The sequence below is a fragment of the Gymnoscopelus microlampas genome, assembly GCF_963454915.1.
Source record: "Gymnoscopelus microlampas genome assembly, chromosome: 8".
In the NCBI taxonomy this organism is placed as follows: Eukaryota; Metazoa; Chordata; class Actinopteri; order Myctophiformes; family Myctophidae; genus Gymnoscopelus; species Gymnoscopelus microlampas.
Window position 1 is genome coordinate 38287848 of NC_139945.1, and position 18857 is coordinate 38306704.

Sequence of the window (18857 nt, forward strand, 5' to 3'; positions counted from 1 at the left end):
CAAACAAGTAACCAAACAACATTTGATGCTTGACCTTTGGGGGATTTTCATGAGTGAATTCATAAAAATGAATGTAATTAAAACACAATAAATAAATACAAAGAATTGAAAATGCTTGTGTGGATACTGTTTGGGAACGAGCAGACAGATGAGAACTGAGGAGATGTGCTGGTGAGTCAGTCAACGTGAGTAGCCTATGCTTAAGCTTTCTTTTATTCCATGGTTGTTGATCCAATCAAAGAATTAATTAAAAGCAAGCATTAACAAAAATCACAGTTCTCCAAATATAATTATAATGAACAGTTAACAGTTATTTGACAAACATGATGATAAAATATCAGTGATATATTCTTGCCTGCAGTTTTAAAGTAGGTGTGTTTAAATTAGGCCACATCATTGGCTGGTGCCATAGTAGGTTCATGTACTGTATGCCTATTTCCCAAGTAGCCTTGGCTTGTCTGTTTTTGACTATATAGATTTTCTGATAGGTGATTTACTCTTAATTGCTTCTGTCAGGTGCTTCAATACTTGGTCATACCAGACAGTGTACCACCTGGAATGAATTTGTATCCCACTTGTAACTGTTTGTCAATGAGCAAACCTCTGTTGAGAGATGGTTTCAAACATCACAGTTCGACAGCTGTAGCCCTGGCCTAGAAGGCTTGCTCCTTCTGGTGAGCAACAGCTCTGCATAATGACTATGTAGATTTCATCGTAGAAACAATGTCATTGCAGATGGTTCCGATTGCCGTTTCGGTCAATGACCGTCTGGACGACTTCCGTCCCTTGAACTTGGCACCAGTCACAAGCTTGGCATGAAAAAGGAACAGTTGTGCTGTCTGGGCACCACTCCACAGCTCATGTATGTACAACGACAAAAGCACCAGCCCAGCTTCTGCAGAGGAGAAAAGAGGCATGGGACTGTCATTGCAATGGCATTCATATATTCTGTAACAAATCATAGTGGACACTGACAAGACACTGAAGAGTAATCTAGTTGTAACGGTCTCATAATAGATATGTCCTAGGTTCACTGTCCACCACAGCCACATGTCCCACTTAACTATTTTTGAGTGCACCGAAAATAGGGAATGAAATTATGATGTAATATATTTAAGCATAAGCATGATCCAACTCTCTCTACAATTCTACTAATGCACATTCCACTTAGATATGGAAACATACGTTAACAAATAACTAAATACAGTAAGTGTTCAATTCTTACCCCTTTTGGACTGCTCCTGTGTGGCATCTAACAAACACGCACTGAGCGCTGTCTGATGCAGGTCATCTGAGGTGTGGCCCTGGGACTCCAGCAGGTTTATCATGATGGTGGTGAACAGATGGCGTGTCTCCACTCTTGATGAACTATGAGACTGACATGGGGACTCAAAGGCCTGATGATAGAGTGCGAGGAAGTCGACTCTAATGCCGGGGTCACCAACCACAACTTCCACTACGTCTTTGTGTGGTATCACAACATTGTGAAACCACTGCAGGAAGTCTACTGTTCTGCTTTCATCAAACGGGCCCTCCACCAATGCACGCAAGGACCATTTGGTGAGCAGATGTGCTGTATCGTTGACCAACAGCCTAGCATCCTGTTTGTCACTTGGTTGGCTCAGTTGACTACTTTGAGGTACAGTGGGGGTACAAACAGGCTCCCAGTGAACAAAGATGCTGCTGAGATAAGGTTTACACTCGCTCAGAAGAGCCTGCTCTCGTTTCTCTGCCTCAGTGTCATCTCCCAGGTCCCCCGTTAGGGTGAAGGACCCTTTTCCTCTGGCCTTGTCCTTCCCTGTCCCTGAATGGAAGGTAAACAGAGCTGTGTTTATCTCACATCAGACATATGGAGCAAGTTAAATTATGAACCGAGGACGGCGCTGGAGTTTCCACTGTTTAATGTAAAACTATCAAGCAATTCAGGCATAGTAAACAAAGAATTTTCCAGCACTCACCCAGCAGATCCTTCACCCTGTGTTTTTCAGCCACAGAGTGTAGCTGGGCAAGGATCGTGGCACTATGGGACAGTGAGGCCCAGCATTGGAGTAGAGTGAGGGCTTCAGCACAGGACAGGGGCTGGGGGATCAGTGTGAGCCAGTTGGCCTGTTTGCTCATACTCAGAGCCGTCCTGCAATGCTTCAGCACAGAGCGTAGAGTCTGCAGGAAAAGGCTGAGGTGAGCAGCCTTCACACCCATCCTGAAGGGATGAGATCAAACAAACACGACTAGTACGTAAATATCAAAAGTTGACAGTTATCTGTTGCCCTACCTTCAAGATGTATTTCTGCTGTTGCAGTATCAAGACACTAGAAATAGAGAAGTGTTTGCACTCCCAGGTAAACATTCACACATTAACCAAACAGTAAGTAGATGCCACTTTACCTCAGGTGTCTAATGACGCTGAATGCCACACACAGGAATTCATTGATGAGTGGGAGAGGGAGGCACCTCTTTGCGCTCTTAGGGCTCTCCCCTGCAGATAAGCAAGTGGTGGTTCCATCCACTTGGTTCTCCTTCTGTCCCAGGTTGGTAAACCAGAGCACATGGAGCAGATCTATGATTGCACTGAGCAGGTTCAGATCCAGATTCCTGCAAGATAACAGCAGGATAAGATAACAGAGAATACAGAATAGTAGGTATTGTAGTGGTCTGAATGAAAATATTGAAAACAAATTCCAATACATTGCAGCAGAGCTAACCTTCTTTCGACCACCTGTAGCATCCAGGTTAAGAGCCCAGAAACCTTGGTGAGGTTATAAGCAGCTCTGGTCACACGGCTAGCTTGGCGCAATACCCTGATGATATGAGTCTAGAAGATCATATGAACATACACTGTAGATAAGTGTTTAACCAAAGAAATAGAAATTCCAAATTTGGGCAAGGTATACAGCCCCTTCAGAACCCCATTGACTATTATAATATTCAAATTAATATTTCAAGAGGTACTTCTATGGCCTACTGGCAGAGTGCACAAGAAATTTGGCCCGGGTCAGTACAGTGGTTTGATGTTTTAATTCATATTTATATAGCCTTGTTTTCTTCTTCTATTGCCAATTGATTTATATTGTGTCTGCATTTGTTGTATTTCTGTACCTCGGCTTCCGGCACCACTTAAAAAGGAGGGTTCTCCCTCAAAGTGTTTTAAGTAAAAAAAAGGGGGGGTGAATATAATGCACAGCAGACATCTTCTACAACATTCAGTCGTAGTGACTTCGCCCATGTCAACATTTCTGCGTACCTGGGTGTACTCATTGCACAAGGGGCTACTGCTGAATGCCAGCAGGGTCTGGAAAATACCCTGCTGGTCACACAACTCGTAGCAGTAACGATCGGTCAAACCCTCCTCCAGCACAGTCAGGATCCATTCCCGTTCCACCTTGTGCTGCAAGTAAAATCACATTAGTCACACAATCGAGGTCATTTCTCCAGTCTCTCTACACAGAGAGGGATAACATCAGCTAAAAAAACAAAAAACACTGGCAAAACAAACAGCAGATGAAGGTTGGCAGTTGTTGGCATAAGCTGTCTGTTTGGACAGATATTTATTTTACAGAATACCATCTGTTTGATTGTGATTAATGTTTCACAGAATACATAATAAAACAATGTCTTATAAGGGCAGATGAAAATAACAGTAATACCTCTATGTCAAAACTGTAGAAGAGCTTGAAAAACTCGGGCACTCGTCTGAAGTCCAGATTGTGATGGGACAGCAGGAACTTGTTTACCATTGCGTACATGTGGTCCTCTGGGGATTTGAGCAAAAATAACAACTCTTAATCAAATGCCATAGGTCAGGGGAGGTTTATGTAATGTTTTCCAGTGGACCGAGTGTGCACACACCAGGTTTGAGCATCTGCTGGGTGACTTTGGCAATGTATGTAGTCAGCACAAAGGGGAGTCTTAGATTCTGTTGTCTAATGCTATTCTTCACGGTGTCCATCAAGTACAGCAACTAAAACAGAAAGAAATATATCACTGAAATATATCAAAAGTTTCCTTTTGCAATTTGTCAACACGTATAACATTACAGTAGAGTACCTGTCTCTTCTCTTTTAAGCGAGCAGCCTCCAGGTGTAGGTAGAAGGAGCTCAGTACATGGTAGGCTGCGGCGCGCACTTTGGAGTCATTGCTACTCAGGGCCACAAAGGTGAACCCGAGGGCATGGCTGGATACAAACTTTAGACAGTCAATCACACTCTCTGTCATGTGGATGAAGAAAAAAGGCAATTGTTGTTATCGTCAATATCAAAAGCTGATTTGGACCAGTGATGACAAATGTTACATACTGTATACACCCACCTGGCCGCAGCATGGCACTGAACAAGGGCAACAGGAAACAGGGATCATACAAGTTCCCAGCATCATTCACTTCAGTGTCTTTGTAAAGCTCTTTACCCTCCTATAAGAGAGCAAAATGTGATTAACGTGGATACATTCTATAATAAATCTGAAAGCATGTATAATTGCAATGTATGTGCCCACCTGAGGGAGAATCCTACGATGTTGTGGGAAGTGTGCAATGGTGTGGAGCATTCTCTCACTAGTGAGCAAGGCCAACAGGTCCTCAGAACTAGCCTGCTGCCATAGAGAAGCTCCTAGGCTTTTCCTGGCCTTGTGGTGCTCCACTGCTGCCGGACCCCACAACAGAGATCTGGAGTTCAAAACACATAATTCATTCACAGCCGTGACCGTCTCTCCCATACATACATGGATATTTTGTATGCTATCCACATAACATGCAAAATATATTTCACTCAGGCTATGCTCCAGAAGGGATTCTGGCACTTTAGCCAGAGTAAAAAAATGTCTTGTCTAGCCTTGAATATTTTTGAAACATCAACAGGAAATTTCATTCAGATCCACCCTCAGCACTTGCTGCTATGTGTGGACTGGACACTTGATCAGTGTCAAAGCACTGAACAGAGCGTCAAACCATTCATTTCCTATCGAGGGTGACCAACTCAGCAATGATGCACCTGGGTGCATAGTGCATTTTAGCTTGGAAACCAGACGAATCTGCCAGAGCAAATTCATTTATTAAGTGCATCTATGCACTTAATAATAATTTCAGTCAAGTTTAAATAGTTTGAACTTTGACCTAGTTTACAGTCACCAATGTCCTTGCATTGCCCAGTTTCCTGAGCTGCACAACACAAATCTTAAAACTCATGAAGATTTTGGGAAGTGTTGCATGGAGGCACATAAGAAGGCGTGGCTTGTTTACTATACTCTATTAACGGTAAAAGATGGCAATGTTTGAATAAGTGGCCACATTTGTCCTCCTGTCTACCTGAAAGGGCTTTCAATTATTTTATATATACATATAGTTTGAGAACCCATTTTAATCTTCCTAAAGATGTGCATTCTGTAACTGTTCCAGAAATAACTACAGCACAATTTATAACATTGTTGAATACAAAAATGTGCTATGGAAAACAATATACATTTTGTGACGCAGGCATACTGTCGATGACAGTTGTAATTGTAGATGACAGTTGTAGCTTTCAAATTATATGATATATCCATATAATTTTGGAACCCATTTACCCTACTCTTTCCCAATCCAAATATGTGCATTCTATAACTGCTTCTGAAATAACTAAATCACAATTTATAGCATCGTTGAATATATTTAAAAAAAGTGTTATGGAAACAATATCATACATATAACATAATAGTGGCGATACGGACAAATCAGTAAAACAAAATATGAATACTTGAGTATAATTATGATTCATGAGTTATGCATGTTGATTGATAATAAAAACAGAAAATATTTCATACTGCAAGTTATCTAGCTAACATGATAATCTTTCTTTGCAAAGTACTTCCCAGATATTGCTTAAATGGTTGTACAGTACAAGTAAAAAAGTATTTCAATTCAATCCATCAGGCTTGTGATGATTCATTATATTTGTGTAAACTGCTACACATAAGAGTGATCAAATTTAAGAATTTGCACTACAGATGTAACTTCTCCCCCAAGCATTGTAGAAGAGAGCCCCAGATGAAAACAAATTGGTTCTGTAAGGTAAGGTAAAATATATGGAATGTCCCTTCCTGGCTCAGCCCCAAATAGGCGCTGTAGTCCCAGGTTTCCTGTTCCGGTAAATTTTTTTCATATCTTTGTTTGAATGGCTCTGGAACACATTTGAACCGGAAACACACATTACACCTTTCCAATGCGTTTCCTGTTCAAAACTGCTGCAGAGCCAATCAAACAAAGCTATGGAAAATGAACTAGAACAGGAAAAGGTTATGCCGCCTTCTGGAATCCCGGGACTACAGTTATGCACAGAACCTATTACTTGGACTCACGCCCAAATGTTTTCAAACCTAGTGACATCCCTGATTTTACTTACTGAAACTTCAACAGGCTGATGTTGTTTCTTTCATATTCCCGAAGTAAAAGTAACAGCTTCTGATCTGCAAATCAAAATGAGTTGTGAGAGAAGATGCCCTTCAAACAAACACACATACACTGATGCAAGCATGTGCACGCACCCACAAACACACACACACACACACACACACACACACACACACTCCTAGATTTTTTGGGCATTACCTGAAGTGCTCAGCGTAGCTCCATATGCTCCCAAAAGCACAACAAAGTGATTAACGTTACAGACCAACGGGCATTTCTTCACCAGACAGAGAAGAAGCCACACCACAGCCTCTGGGGTGAACACAAAACATGTGTGTTATCATTACAAAAACAGAAAGTCAACAAATAACTGTGCAATGTTTTTTTCCCCTCCAATTTAATTATAGGGTATGGGGAATTCACTCTATATTTACCTTTGGTCTGTAGATTCTGAAGATCTCCACTCGGATCATTCTTAGAGTCCAGCATGGTGGGTAGGAACAGTGAGTGGCTGCTGATCATCATATGCATGGTGGCTAAGGGCAGTAAGTTATTGGCAGCAGCAGTACCACTATACATCAACTCCAACAAGTCACTCAACGTGCTCAGGAAGTGGCGGTCTTTGTAGCGGTATCTTGAGGGAGAGAAGGTTTTCATGAGCTCATCCGTGGATATCAGATTTTGTGTACATCATGAAACAACTCACAAAATGGATAAAATGTGGCACATCATCAAAAACATCTTACTTCAGTCCATTTTTGACAAAACTGTTCCAATCAGATGGTGTGATGTCTTCAGGAGCGGTCTGCATCAAGATAAGATTATGATGAATTATGAAATGACTATACAGAAAAAGTCTTGTAAATGTATGTATGAGGAATTAAAAAACCCACGAGAATTCTTTGCAGTCTGTGCAGGACACTCTCCTCCTGGGCTGATGGGGCAGTGGCCTGAATTTTAGAGTAGTTGTAAGAGGAGATTAACCACTTAACAGCAGCAGCGATGACAGACTTCCTCCAGGGTTCTTGTTCCGCTGGACAATCATCCAGCTTCTCACCGACAACATCTACCAGCTGCCACCTGAAGGAGATCAATAAGTCAATCATTTTAGCATATTACATCGATTTTAAAATGTATATTCAATGCTCTAATGAAGGCTCATAACCGAAACGCGTAAGCGTTCGTTTATTGGTGTGTACCAATAAAAAAAAGTGGAAATGTGAGTACTTTGGCCTCCATTGATTTGAAATTTTGGATGTGCTACCTTTTTTTTTTTTTTTTCAATTCCTACTTTTGATGTGTGTACTGCTTGTATTAGCAAGATGTTACCTTTCAAAATGGCCCACTGTGTGAAGGGCTGTGGGCAACTTGTTGATCAAGTCCGTGATATCCTTAACATCTGCAGCCAACTTGACCAGGCAGGCCAGAGTCTCAGCATGTAGGACCACAGAGTCTTCTGTTTTGTCATCACCCAGCACAGAGTGGCATAATCTGTCCAGCAGAGCTTGCTTCAAGGCTTTTAAAACTTGTGTTTGAACTGTCAAACAGAATGCACACAGGAAAGTAGAGCACATAACATGAGTAGTAGTACAGTATGGTCATATTGGATATTATCCAAGATAATGTCAGCTAAGTTCAATTCCTCTTACCATCTTTGGGCCTGGCTGGATCTTCCCTACTTGCTGCCTGTAGGTAGGTGGTGAGCAGGGGGAGGAAAGCTTCGGTTTGGCAGGAAAGCTGCGCCAAGTTTGCAGGCTCAAGACACCACAGCTCAAAGCGGAGGCGGTGTGTGGTGCAGTTCTGCAGTAGGAGGGAGCAAATTGCCTGTGTAGCTGGCAGGGGCCGCTGGAGGCAGTGCAGCAGTATGTCTTCATGGATAAGCTTGGCGTCACCTGGCTCAGTTGAGAGCCTCTGCAACAGGAAGGCCTCCAGCGCGGGACTAGAGCAAGAAAGAAACAGTGTGGCCAAACCATGGAGGTGCACTTGCGTCAGACAAAAGCGGTGATCTGTGGAATGATTCGAGTTGCTCTCTGTGAGGATCTGCAGGGCTGCGTGACCATACACACTGAGCTCGTCTGGTGTCTCATCGTCGCTGGGGGCGATGAGGCTCTGCTGGGGGAGTAGCAGCAAGGTGGAGACCACCTCTTTCAGATGAGAGGAGTCCATGTAGCTGTGCAGAGAAAGGAGGGCTTGTATGGGCCGTGATTGACTCTTTGGTGCCTGAGAGCTCTTAACCTCCAGCTCTCGAAGCACCGCTCTTTCAACAGCGGCCATGTAGCTACTGAGAAGTTCCAGTTGGCCCAGATCTCGAAGCTGGGAGGTGCAGGTCTTCAGCAGAACCAGGAGGTCATCAGTCAGCTGGCCACATAGATGCTTCAGTCTGACAGGGTTCAGGCTGTGAGGAGGCAAAGCAGCAAGCTCCAAAGCCAGAAACCACTGCTCAAAACATGGATGTTTGAAGACGGAGCTCAGCACAGCCAAGAGGATCTAAATAAGACAGTGTGATTACATACAGTACCAAACAAAATATAAAATGTCATATCATGATTCCTCAACCACACCATTAAAGTAGGACAAATACAATTTCCCCTAGTAAGAACATCCAATCAGTGTCTTTTCAAACCTCATCTCTGTTGGCCTCTGTTGCAGACGGGTTGCTCTCCAAAAAGAGGTCTGATCCTTCTTGCAAGTCAACTTCCATTGGTTCAGAGTTTGCTGCTTTCTGAATACCTTTAAGCTTGTTCACCATGTCAAAGAGGATTCCCATTAAGGTCTTTAAAACTGGGGTGCATATGTCTTTGGAAAGCTGCAGAGGAAAAACAAAGTTGGACCTGAATAACAGTTAAACTTTTTTTATTAACATTAACTTCCATAATACAGGTTGTTTTCAGCTCTTAGTATCCACAGGAGCGCCTGTCTGCCATGAATTTCTATGGTAAAGACGCGCTGGTGCGGTGCTCTTCCCAGCGCCCGAGCATTGCGTGTCAGAGCTCTTGGCGGCCAGTGGTTTTTGGCAGAGTGCCCTGGACTCGTCAAGCAGACAATAGTTAAAATTTTGGAGAGGAGTGCCGGTCATTACGATCCTACTGATTGTTTATGAGAACCCGGTAATTTACGACCCGGTGTTGAATTGTTACCACAACCATGATAATCCATGTTTATGTTGTTTCAGATAAACTATTTGTGCTAATAACGCAGATGACAGGACGTTCGAGCACAGCAACGGTTGATAGGTTAAACGTTGCCAGCATCAATAAACACGATGAGAGAGCGCTCCCGACATGATATCCAAAGCGCTCCACCGCGCATTAAACACTTTCTGTGGACACGGCCCCTTACCGTGCCAAAGTTATCCACAATGGATTTGATGTAGAGCAAGATCTGCCTGGTCGCCACAGGAAACGCCGTCATCTCCATGGTAGCTAGAGATGCCTCTGCATTGCTCTTAAAGCCGTCCTCAAGGAAGATGGAGGGGCCTTGGTTGTACGCAGCCTTCATCAATGTGCTGAATGAAGAAGGGTCTGGCAAGCCTGGGGACTTGCATTCAGATGATTTGAACTGTGAACCAGAGCAGAACCGTATTAGAACCTTTATCCAAGTCTGGAATTATTTGTAAATCGCACTATTACATGACCGTTGCATCAAGTAAGGTTAACACTGACCAGTTCCTCCTGGCTCGGCTGTGGTATCCACTTAGAGTAGTAGTGATGAAAGTGTATGACGGAAGGATGAGGATCACCTGAGTCTTCAGAGGACACAAGCTCTTTATCGTACTGCTGTAGCGCCAAACACAATGGGAGAGGATCTCTCTGACAATGGAGCACATCTGAGAGCACTGCCGCCATGAACTCGTAAACCACACCTTTATTCAAAAACAGTTAAAAATGTGTTGATTAACTTAAAGGAAGCATTTTTGAGTAAAAGAAAACAACACACACATACAATTATTACCAATATCCAATACAAGTAAAGTTAATCGGAAATGATATTTCTTTAATCTGTGCGATGTCATATCCAAGGCAGGTTTACCATTCTCCACTTTGAAGGCCAGAGGCAGTTTGTTACGGGCCTCAAGAACAGCAGGCACCACAGGGCTGAAGGGGAAGGTCTGAATGATGAGGTCATCACTTAGACATGGCCCAAAGTCCTCCATCTCTCCTTCATTGCCATCCATGATTACATCCACCATGTCGAGCACATCTAGAGGACATCAGCAGGTTTATAGAAATGCCAGTAATTGACAGAGTTAAAAAAAAAAGAAGGAAGAAATTGCATCTTTGAGACCCTTACCATCAATGTGTGAGATGGGGATACTGACAGCATCTCCCTCCTGACCACTCAGGTTAGCTTGCACGTAGGCTGCCTCCTGTACCAGACTGGCAACCTTATCCGTGTAAGTGTGAGGATTGCATACCAATCTCACCAGCACCTGTATAGAGATCACTCAATGTATCCACAGAAATGGCAAATATGCTAAATTGCAGCAACAATGTTTGGCAAGCTGCAGTTTGTTGTATACGGTCTCTAAGTCATGCTGATTTTAGCAAAAAAATATGGTGATATAGTAATAATATATTAGTAATAGAAATACCCTGGAATTCATACTAAGTGTAATAGTTAATCTATTTATTGTGCAAGTATCTCAAATATTGAGTGAGTCTGTATTTGTGGCACATAATGTACATGTAAGTACATAAAGGTTTGTAAGAGGAGTAATTGTATTTTACATTATTTTTGCAGTGCTTTACATTTCCAGTTGTTTTCCACAATTCATTTACCATGACTGGATTGTTTGTTTTGACTTTTGTTGTATTGGTATCACTTTGTCTCTAAAATAACACAATATTATAATATCGTCGGTGTCCAGAACGAACCATCTAACTCAATTTTCAGCTTTCTTTTTCAGTATTGCTTTGTTTTAAAAATATAAGGTTTTCTTAATTTCCTGAAAAACGTATATTTTGTTTTTTCGTTTCCTGAACAATGAGCGTTTTGGAGTTAGCAGGTTCGCGCTGGACAGCAGAGATATATAACATCATATTAAATACTTATATATTGTTAAATACAATATATAATACTGTGTCAATGAAGAAAAGAGACAGACTCACTCTTTCTAGAAACTGGATGACAGCTTCTTGCTGTGCTGGTTCCAGTTTTGTTAAGTGGTTGAGCCAGAGTTCCAGCTCCATCCAGGTGTACTCAAACACACCACTGTCCTTTAGCACCTTCATAAGAAGAAAAAAAAGTACAAAATATTTTATTTATAATAAAAACAATACTTTATAATAAACATCTCCATTAACAGATTCTTTACTATAATTTGTGCAGTTCAAAAATGCTGATTAATCCATGTGTTATTGGCTTGATACAGTATGTTGATGTTGAAAGCACGCACACAAAGCAGGTGCCTACAATTGTAATCCAGCAAATAATGACATGGTAATATGAAAGCATCATCGTGCACAATGAAAAAGCCGATTTCGCTTATCTCAGTGTGGGCTGGATGCAGACTGACCACTATTGTGTCAAGGGAGAACATTTCCTTACTTTGAGGACCAGCATCCGAGTGGACGTTTTCAGGTGGCTGTTATTACTACTAGCAAACATCTTGAGAAGCAGGTAAAGCACTGACTTCTCCCCAGATGTTGCTTCTGTATCCACAATATCCTGTACAATAAAGCATATATAATTGAAGTTATGATGTGGATTCTTAAGAAAACATAATCTCTGAAACATGATAAACGGAGGAGTGAACAGTTTGTATAATCACCTGAATACGGAACCAGGAGAACTTGCTAGCAGGGAGATCTAAGGCGAGCTGCAGTATTTGATACTGCAGAACAGGAGGAACTTCTTCCCTCATGCCCTTCTCTGATACGATCCCTGTTGTGTTCAAAACAAAAACAAAGACAATTACTAGGTTGAATGATTTAGTTCCAATAAATGTGTCTTCAACACACAGAGACTATTACCTTTTAAAAGCTTGCTGAAGTCAAATTTGCACTGGGTAACCAGATGTGGCGCTACCTTCTGATAAAGGCAAATGACCTGGAGAATGAGAGCCTTCAGGAGGATGACCTCAGCTGTATCAGCAACTGCACAACAAAAATACACAGGAGTTGATCAATAATCTTTTTTTTTTATTTGACCCTGTTCAACAGCGCTACTCAGAATAAGAAAGATGCATGCTAATGCTAATGTTATTACCCAGCACGTTAGTTTTGGCATCCTTGACATCGGAGCTCCCTTCCTTCTCGCTCTTTTTTTCTCCACTCTCTGCCTTGTTCTTGTTCGCCAGTGACTGCCACTTTGACAATATATTTGTCATATCTGGAAACGTCTAGAGCAGAGCATAAAAAGGAGCTGGTGATCTTATTCAGAGATATGGTGAGGATCATTAAAAGGCATTACTGTTTTTTTTTTGTGTGAGCCCCTTTCCCAAAGTTACCTTGCTAAGCGTCTCCCTGTACTGCAGCACCAAGTCTTCCATCATGTCAGGAGTGTATATGTCTGAGCTCTGCCACACAGACTTATCTAAACAGTACTCCATATTCTTATTGGCTCTGTTCAAGATGAAGGACATCATAGAGAGGGTTGTATGCTGAACTGCTATGTTGGCAAACTGTCGGATACAAGGATACAAGCAAGAGAAGACGTTATCAAAATACATCGTCAAGCTTGTTATGGTACTGTGGACATTGAACCAATGAATCTCTACATCTACAGTATATGAGAATTGCTGTCTCACATTGAGGCCCTGTGTGAAGAAAGCCTTGTTGCACACTGGAGGCAGAGATGTCACCATAATCATAGAGAGCAGGCGAGATACTGGGACAGCCTCCTGAGTCGGGAACACTTTGTAGATTTCTGGCTGAGCCTCATAGATCTGAAATGGAGAGAATTTAAAGAATTTAAAAAAAGGGGGGACGGGGACGACGGGGGTATTAGTCGTCACTGCAAAAGGTAACAAAGACAAACAGGCAATCATCCTCACCTTCTTCAGCAGCTTGACATTGTCCTGCCAAGCACTTGTGAGGCGAGGAGTGAATGAATATTGTGTCTCCTTGAAGTATCTAGGCAGAATATCGGGGCTAATCTTGAGTATGCTGACCACCAGCTCTGCCACCAGTTCATCCTCTGTGGCCTGTTTCAACCCCACCAAGAACTGAAGCAACACAACGTTACCAACCCTGGACAGAAAGCACAGTCAGCGGTTAACCACTGTCAACCTGGGATCCCTATTTTGGGCATGTCATTATAGGCAAAAACTAAAGATATTTCATAAATAAGGAAATAAGGAATAGCAGATATATAAGCTCAAAATGCGATATGACACCATATAAAATAGGGCATAAGTGGTTAATAAAGGGAGAGCTTCCAGAAAAAGACTAAATAAAATCCCAATACTTAGGAGTACTTACTTGCCAGCTGTTCCTAAGCTTGGGTCATAAAAGTTGATTCCGTGTTTGCGGGAGCAGCACAAGTCCAGGAGGAATTTGTGAACAAGTTCACGGATGACCAATTTCCCAACCTGTTCTGGGTTCTCCACTGTCTAAAAAAAGAAAGAGATTTAGGTCTGCTGTGAACACAGATGTGATCATTCTGAGGCCTATATATCAAAAGACAAAAAAATACCTTGCTTTCATCCGTTCTTGCGTCCAAAATCCCATTCCATTTGTATAGAGATGCTATGTTGGCTAGTACAGAGGGTGAGAAAAAACGTATTTTCTGTGTTTTACTCAGACCCTTGTTCTGCACAATCTGCAATAGAAAATAAAGATTTAGAATCCTCCTCACAACAATCTAAAACAATAGAGCCTCAAGTGCATTCAACAGCCACCAACTTACTCCGGTGCTCAAGGTTGACAAAATCAGGTTGACAATGGACATCCTTTCCTTAGTCAGCTCCGAGTTTAGGATCTCTGGCAGGAACTCTGAACACATAAAATAATCATATAATTAAAGATTAAATATGTATTTTAGTTTACTCTGTCCTGTATTGTACTGTAGTTTACTGTAATGCCACTTAAACCATTTATACTTTGTTGTCCAGGGTTCTACAGGGGTCGGTAATTAGCCCCTCCTTTTTTCCACTAAACCAAATCTTGTTGCCAAAAATAGCCGATCTACAAGCTCACAAGCTTGTAGATCTGCTATTTTTGCAAAATGTTCGCTCTATAATGAAATGCTCAGAATAGGGACGCTAGGATGGTTAACTATTATTTTATTTTTTACCACTTTTAATTGACTGTATATAAATAATAAAAATGAAAAGAAAAAAATATCAATCACATCAAATTATTACCTTTGATCTCTAATAGCTGTCCAACCGTTGTACTGTCACCAGACACCAAGAAGGAGAGTGCAAACCGAATAAAAGCAACACGGACATCAGATTTTCCCTTGAAAAGACCACACAAAAATACAAGTTAGATATAATGTAAGTAGATGAATGAGTATCAATTCTGACATATGGTGAATTTATACATTAAGAAGGTGTATCCACAGACTGCCTAAGAAATAGGCAAGAACAAGAATAAATAAATAACCAGCTTCAAGTTGCAAGTGAAAAAGCAGATGTTTCAATACATGGTGCTTTCCTCACTATCTTATTAAGCTTGCACCTTAAATGTGCAAGGATTCACCTTCTGCTTTGTGCTGATTACCATTTGATTCTCAGCAGCTGAGTGAACATTTGACTTCCTCAGAGCACAAACAGGATCCCCATCTAAACCTTAATGTCTACATCTCACCATTGTTTTCTTTTTCCTTGCCAATGCAAACAGGCCTTTATTGAAGTGAATCAGAGTGAAGACCTCTCTGGCAGAATCTTGACCCTGGGCTACCATGGCAGACAGGAGACTGAGGCACTGGCACACAAGCCTATGAGTACAGGAACAATGTCAGGAACAAGGACACAAAGCTTGGATGTTGATGATTCACATATAAAAGTTTTAAAGGTAGGGTAAGTGATGTTTTCTTTTGCTAAAAGTGTTAAATAGCGTTATATTCTGATAGTAACCATTGGCTGCTATAGTGTTTGTTCAGAAACAGGAGTCTCCCTGTCTCTCCAGCTTTTTAGAAAACAGAAAATGCATTTTCAGGTCGGGATACCAATTTCATCCAATCAGGAGAGAGAACTCACACAAGATAAAGGATAAACAAGTGAAATTGGAAGTGATGACACAAAGAAATGAGCAGAGAACACTATATAAAATGTAAGCTCTCTCTTGATTGGCTGAAATGTGGCCACCCACCTGAAAATGTATTTTCTGTTTATCAAAGAGCTGGAGAGATGGGGAGACCCCTATTACTGCAATGATTACTATACAGAGCTTTACACTTTTAACAAAAACAAATGTTTTAACCAAAAAGTATCACTTAACCTACCTTTAATCTGTCATTTAAAGTACTATATAGAGTGTTGAGTGCCCTTTATACGTACCTGTAATTTTGAGAATGGATGGATTCTAGTATGAGTCTCATGTAGCTGGAAATTATCTTTCTCACAATAGTGGTGCCAACCATGCTAAAGTGAGACAGGTCACTGGCTGTCCTCAATAGGACCATCTCAAAGCTCTGGAAGATCAGTATCATCTGGAACAGAAAGAATAAAAGTCATCCTCATCACAGGAATAAACAAATATTGGATAATCACCCGTACTTACTAGACCAGTGGTTCTCAAACCTTTTCATGTAAAGGACCCCCAAAATTATATGTATTTGGCCACGGACCCCCCCCCCCCCCCCTCTCCCATCTCAAATATTTTGTTCCAGGGACCCCCAGAAGCAAATATTTGAGTTACAAATGTTCGATTAAAAAAATAAGTATACAGAGGTTTGCACAAATTTTCATGATTTTTTCAAAAATAGCAGATCTACATAGTAGCTCATAGCACTCGGTGCAGTGCTATGAGCTTGTACATCTGCTATTTTTGAATAGCCAAAGTATAAAAGGTTAAAATTATTGTGCTGGGGACCACCTGGAACCCCCCAAGGACCCCTGGGGGTCCCTGGACCCCACTTTGAGAATCAATGTTGTACTAGACTACCAAGCAGTGGACCGTAACAAAGTACTTTTACTTGAGTACTGTAGTTAAGGATTTTTTTTCTCCAGTAGGCCTATATGTACTTTACTTGAATATTTGTATTTTAATTTTTCAATACAAATATTCAATACACACAATATACACAGTCACATTCTGACTCGCTCTTGCGATTGGCAAGTTCCTTTTGCCAAATCGGAACTGGGAAAGACAATGTTTTCAGCATTGGTGCACCTGATTGCAACAAGATCCGAATACCCTAGCATCTATTGGCCATTTTAGGAAGTACAAAGGTATTGGTATCAAAATGTACTTAAAGTACCAAAAGTAGAAAGTACTCATGCAGAATATCCTGTTTCACAAGTTTTCAAATGTGTCAAAATCTTTTGATGCGATGCATTGTGAGCTTGTAGATCGGTTATTTTCAAATGGCAGAAATGTATATAGGTGTGGGTAATGTATGTTTTGTAATAACAATCAAAATCTACAAAGTAACTAGTAACTAAAGTTTTCAAATAATTGTAGTGGAGTAAAAGTACAATATTTGCCTAAAATTGTACCTAAGTACAGTACTTGAGTAAATGTACTTACTGTAGTTACTTTACACCACCGCGTGTAGGTGGTGCAAAGTGAGAGAGGGTACTTGACTTGTCCTTGAGCTTACCTCGCTTTCTATTAGCTTTTCTCCTTCCAACAATTTGAACAGCTCAGCGCATTCCATGGAAATCTTTATGTAGCCTTCAACAACGTCATACAGTTCGGCACATGGCAGCTTTTTTGCAATCGATAGAAATGTCTCCAGCCCTGTTGGAAATGTAACACAAAGAAGAGGAAATTAGTCAACTGTCCTATCTTCATGTAGCCTTCAACAATGTCATAAAGGTCGGCACATGGCAGCTTTTTTGCAATCAATAGAATTGTCTCACTCTCCAGCCCTGTTGGAAATGTAACAAAAGAAGAAGCAATCTGTCAACAGAACTCATTTCATGTTGCCTTCAACAACAGCATACAAGTCAGCACATGGCAGCCTTTTTGCAATGGATAGTAATGTCTCCAGCCCTGTTGGAAATATAACATAAAGAAGAGGCCATCTGTCAACTGAACTACAAGATACTTGCCAAAATTAAGGGACCACCACCAGCATTCATATTAATGTGTAAACATAATGGTTAGTCACATGGTAAAGAAATTCAAAACCAATATATAAAGATTTCCTTATCTTTAAATGTCAATAGGCCTGCAGTTCGGCTATGTGACATTATAATATCATGCTTGTCGTGTTACTCACTGATTTAGAGACAGTTGTGTATTCTGTCAAGTAACCAGCATTAGTAGGTTAACCTAATTGATTCATTTGGCAACCAGACTGTTACCAGTGGTGTAAAGTAAAAGTACATTTACTCAAGTACTGTACTTAAGTAAAATGTGTTGGTATTTTATACTTTACTGGAGTATTTCCAATTTTCAGTACTTTTACTTCAACTCCACTACATCTCAGAGACAAATATTGTACTTTTACTCCACTACAATTATTTGAAACCTTTAGTTACTAATTACTTTGTGGATTTGAATTAGTATTACAAAAACATACATTAACTTCAGCCCTATTTAAACTTTTGAAAATAGCAGATCTACAAGCTCACAACGCCTTGCGTGAGCTATTTTCAAAGGATTTTAATACATACATACTGTATGATACCTTGTGAAACGGGACATTCTGCATAATGAGTACTTTTACTTTTGGTACTTGATGCCAATACTTTTGAACTTTTACTAAAGTACATTTTGATTACCGGACTTATACTTAACAGAGTAACAGAGTATATTTCTACATTGCAGTATTGATACTTTTACTTAGGTTAAAAAAAAGAGTACTTTTTTCCACAAAGCACAGTTTCATTACTTGCTCACCCTTCATTGCCTTCGTGGGATCCTTCAACATGCTTTTAAAAACTGTTCCATTGAACTCTGCTAACTTTTCTTTTTTAGCCTGCGAGCTACTACTCGCACTGGAGTCTTCATTGGGACGTTTCTTAGCCATTTTGTAAAACAATAATAACACCGTAAATACAAATAGCGGTCGATTAAAGGTTTACATGCATGTGATGTGATGTGAAACACACGTTGCTGCATAAACACAAAAAAAGGTCCAGCGACTTTAATCTTCCGGGTGGGTCACGTTCTCGCTGCAATGTAGTTCCGAGTCTAGCCAATAGCCATGGATCACACACGACGACGCTGGTCCGTGACGAGCGTCATGGCTGAACTTCAACTTGGTGTTTGCACTTTCTCTATTTACAACTCGCATATCTACATAAACGTTTACATTTCAAATATAACGTTTTTATCCTATGGACATGGATGTTACAATTATGTACGGTTTCTTAGAAGTACTCGTATCTTCTGAATTGTTCAATAAAAAGCATCTTAATCCAATT

General features: G+C 40.9%; 1 protein-coding gene across 1 annotated transcript; it reads right to left on the reverse strand.

Annotated features, from left to right (window-relative positions):
- Positions 1-201: 201 nt before the first annotated feature.
- urb1 (URB1 ribosome biogenesis homolog) lies at positions 202-18544 on the reverse strand. Its single transcript, XM_084064893.1, has 39 exons — positions 18331-18544; positions 17084-17223; positions 15819-15970; positions 15127-15256; positions 14679-14775; positions 14222-14307; positions 14009-14134; positions 13795-13925; positions 13368-13563; positions 13122-13259; positions 12822-12995; positions 12581-12713; positions 12346-12468; positions 12144-12256; positions 11921-12040; positions 11482-11598; positions 10664-10802; positions 10403-10573; positions 10036-10235; positions 9713-9931; positions 8997-9179; positions 8023-8860; positions 7703-7910; positions 7267-7453; positions 7120-7178; positions 6808-7007; positions 6575-6685; positions 6369-6432; positions 4489-4657; positions 4306-4405; positions 4045-4205; positions 3847-3958; positions 3645-3751; positions 3242-3385; positions 2703-2812; positions 2386-2592; positions 1959-2200; positions 1226-1804; positions 202-895 (listed from the first exon to the last, which is right to left on the reverse strand). Exons 1-39 carry the CDS (start codon positions 18458-18460, stop codon positions 699-701), a joined length of 6813 nt encoding a protein of 2270 aa, XP_083921019.1. The 5' UTR covers positions 18461-18544; the 3' UTR covers positions 202-698.
- Positions 18545-18857: the final 313 nt, after the last annotated feature.

Bases quoted from the DNA above. Each gene is read 5' to 3' on its own strand.
- urb1 (XM_084064893.1), bottom strand. From the start codon at position 18,460: ATGGCTAAGAAACGTCCCAATGAAGACTCCAGTGCGAGTAGTAGCTCG. The intron at 13,926-14,008 runs GTATTTTTTTGT...TTCTTTTTTTAG, and splicing joins CAAGAACGGATGAAAGCAAG to ACAGTGGAGAACCCAGAACA. The intron at 3,386-3,644 runs GTATTACTGTTA...TTTTACTTGCAG, and splicing joins TCTACAGTTTTGACATAGAG to CACAAGGTGGAACGGGAATG.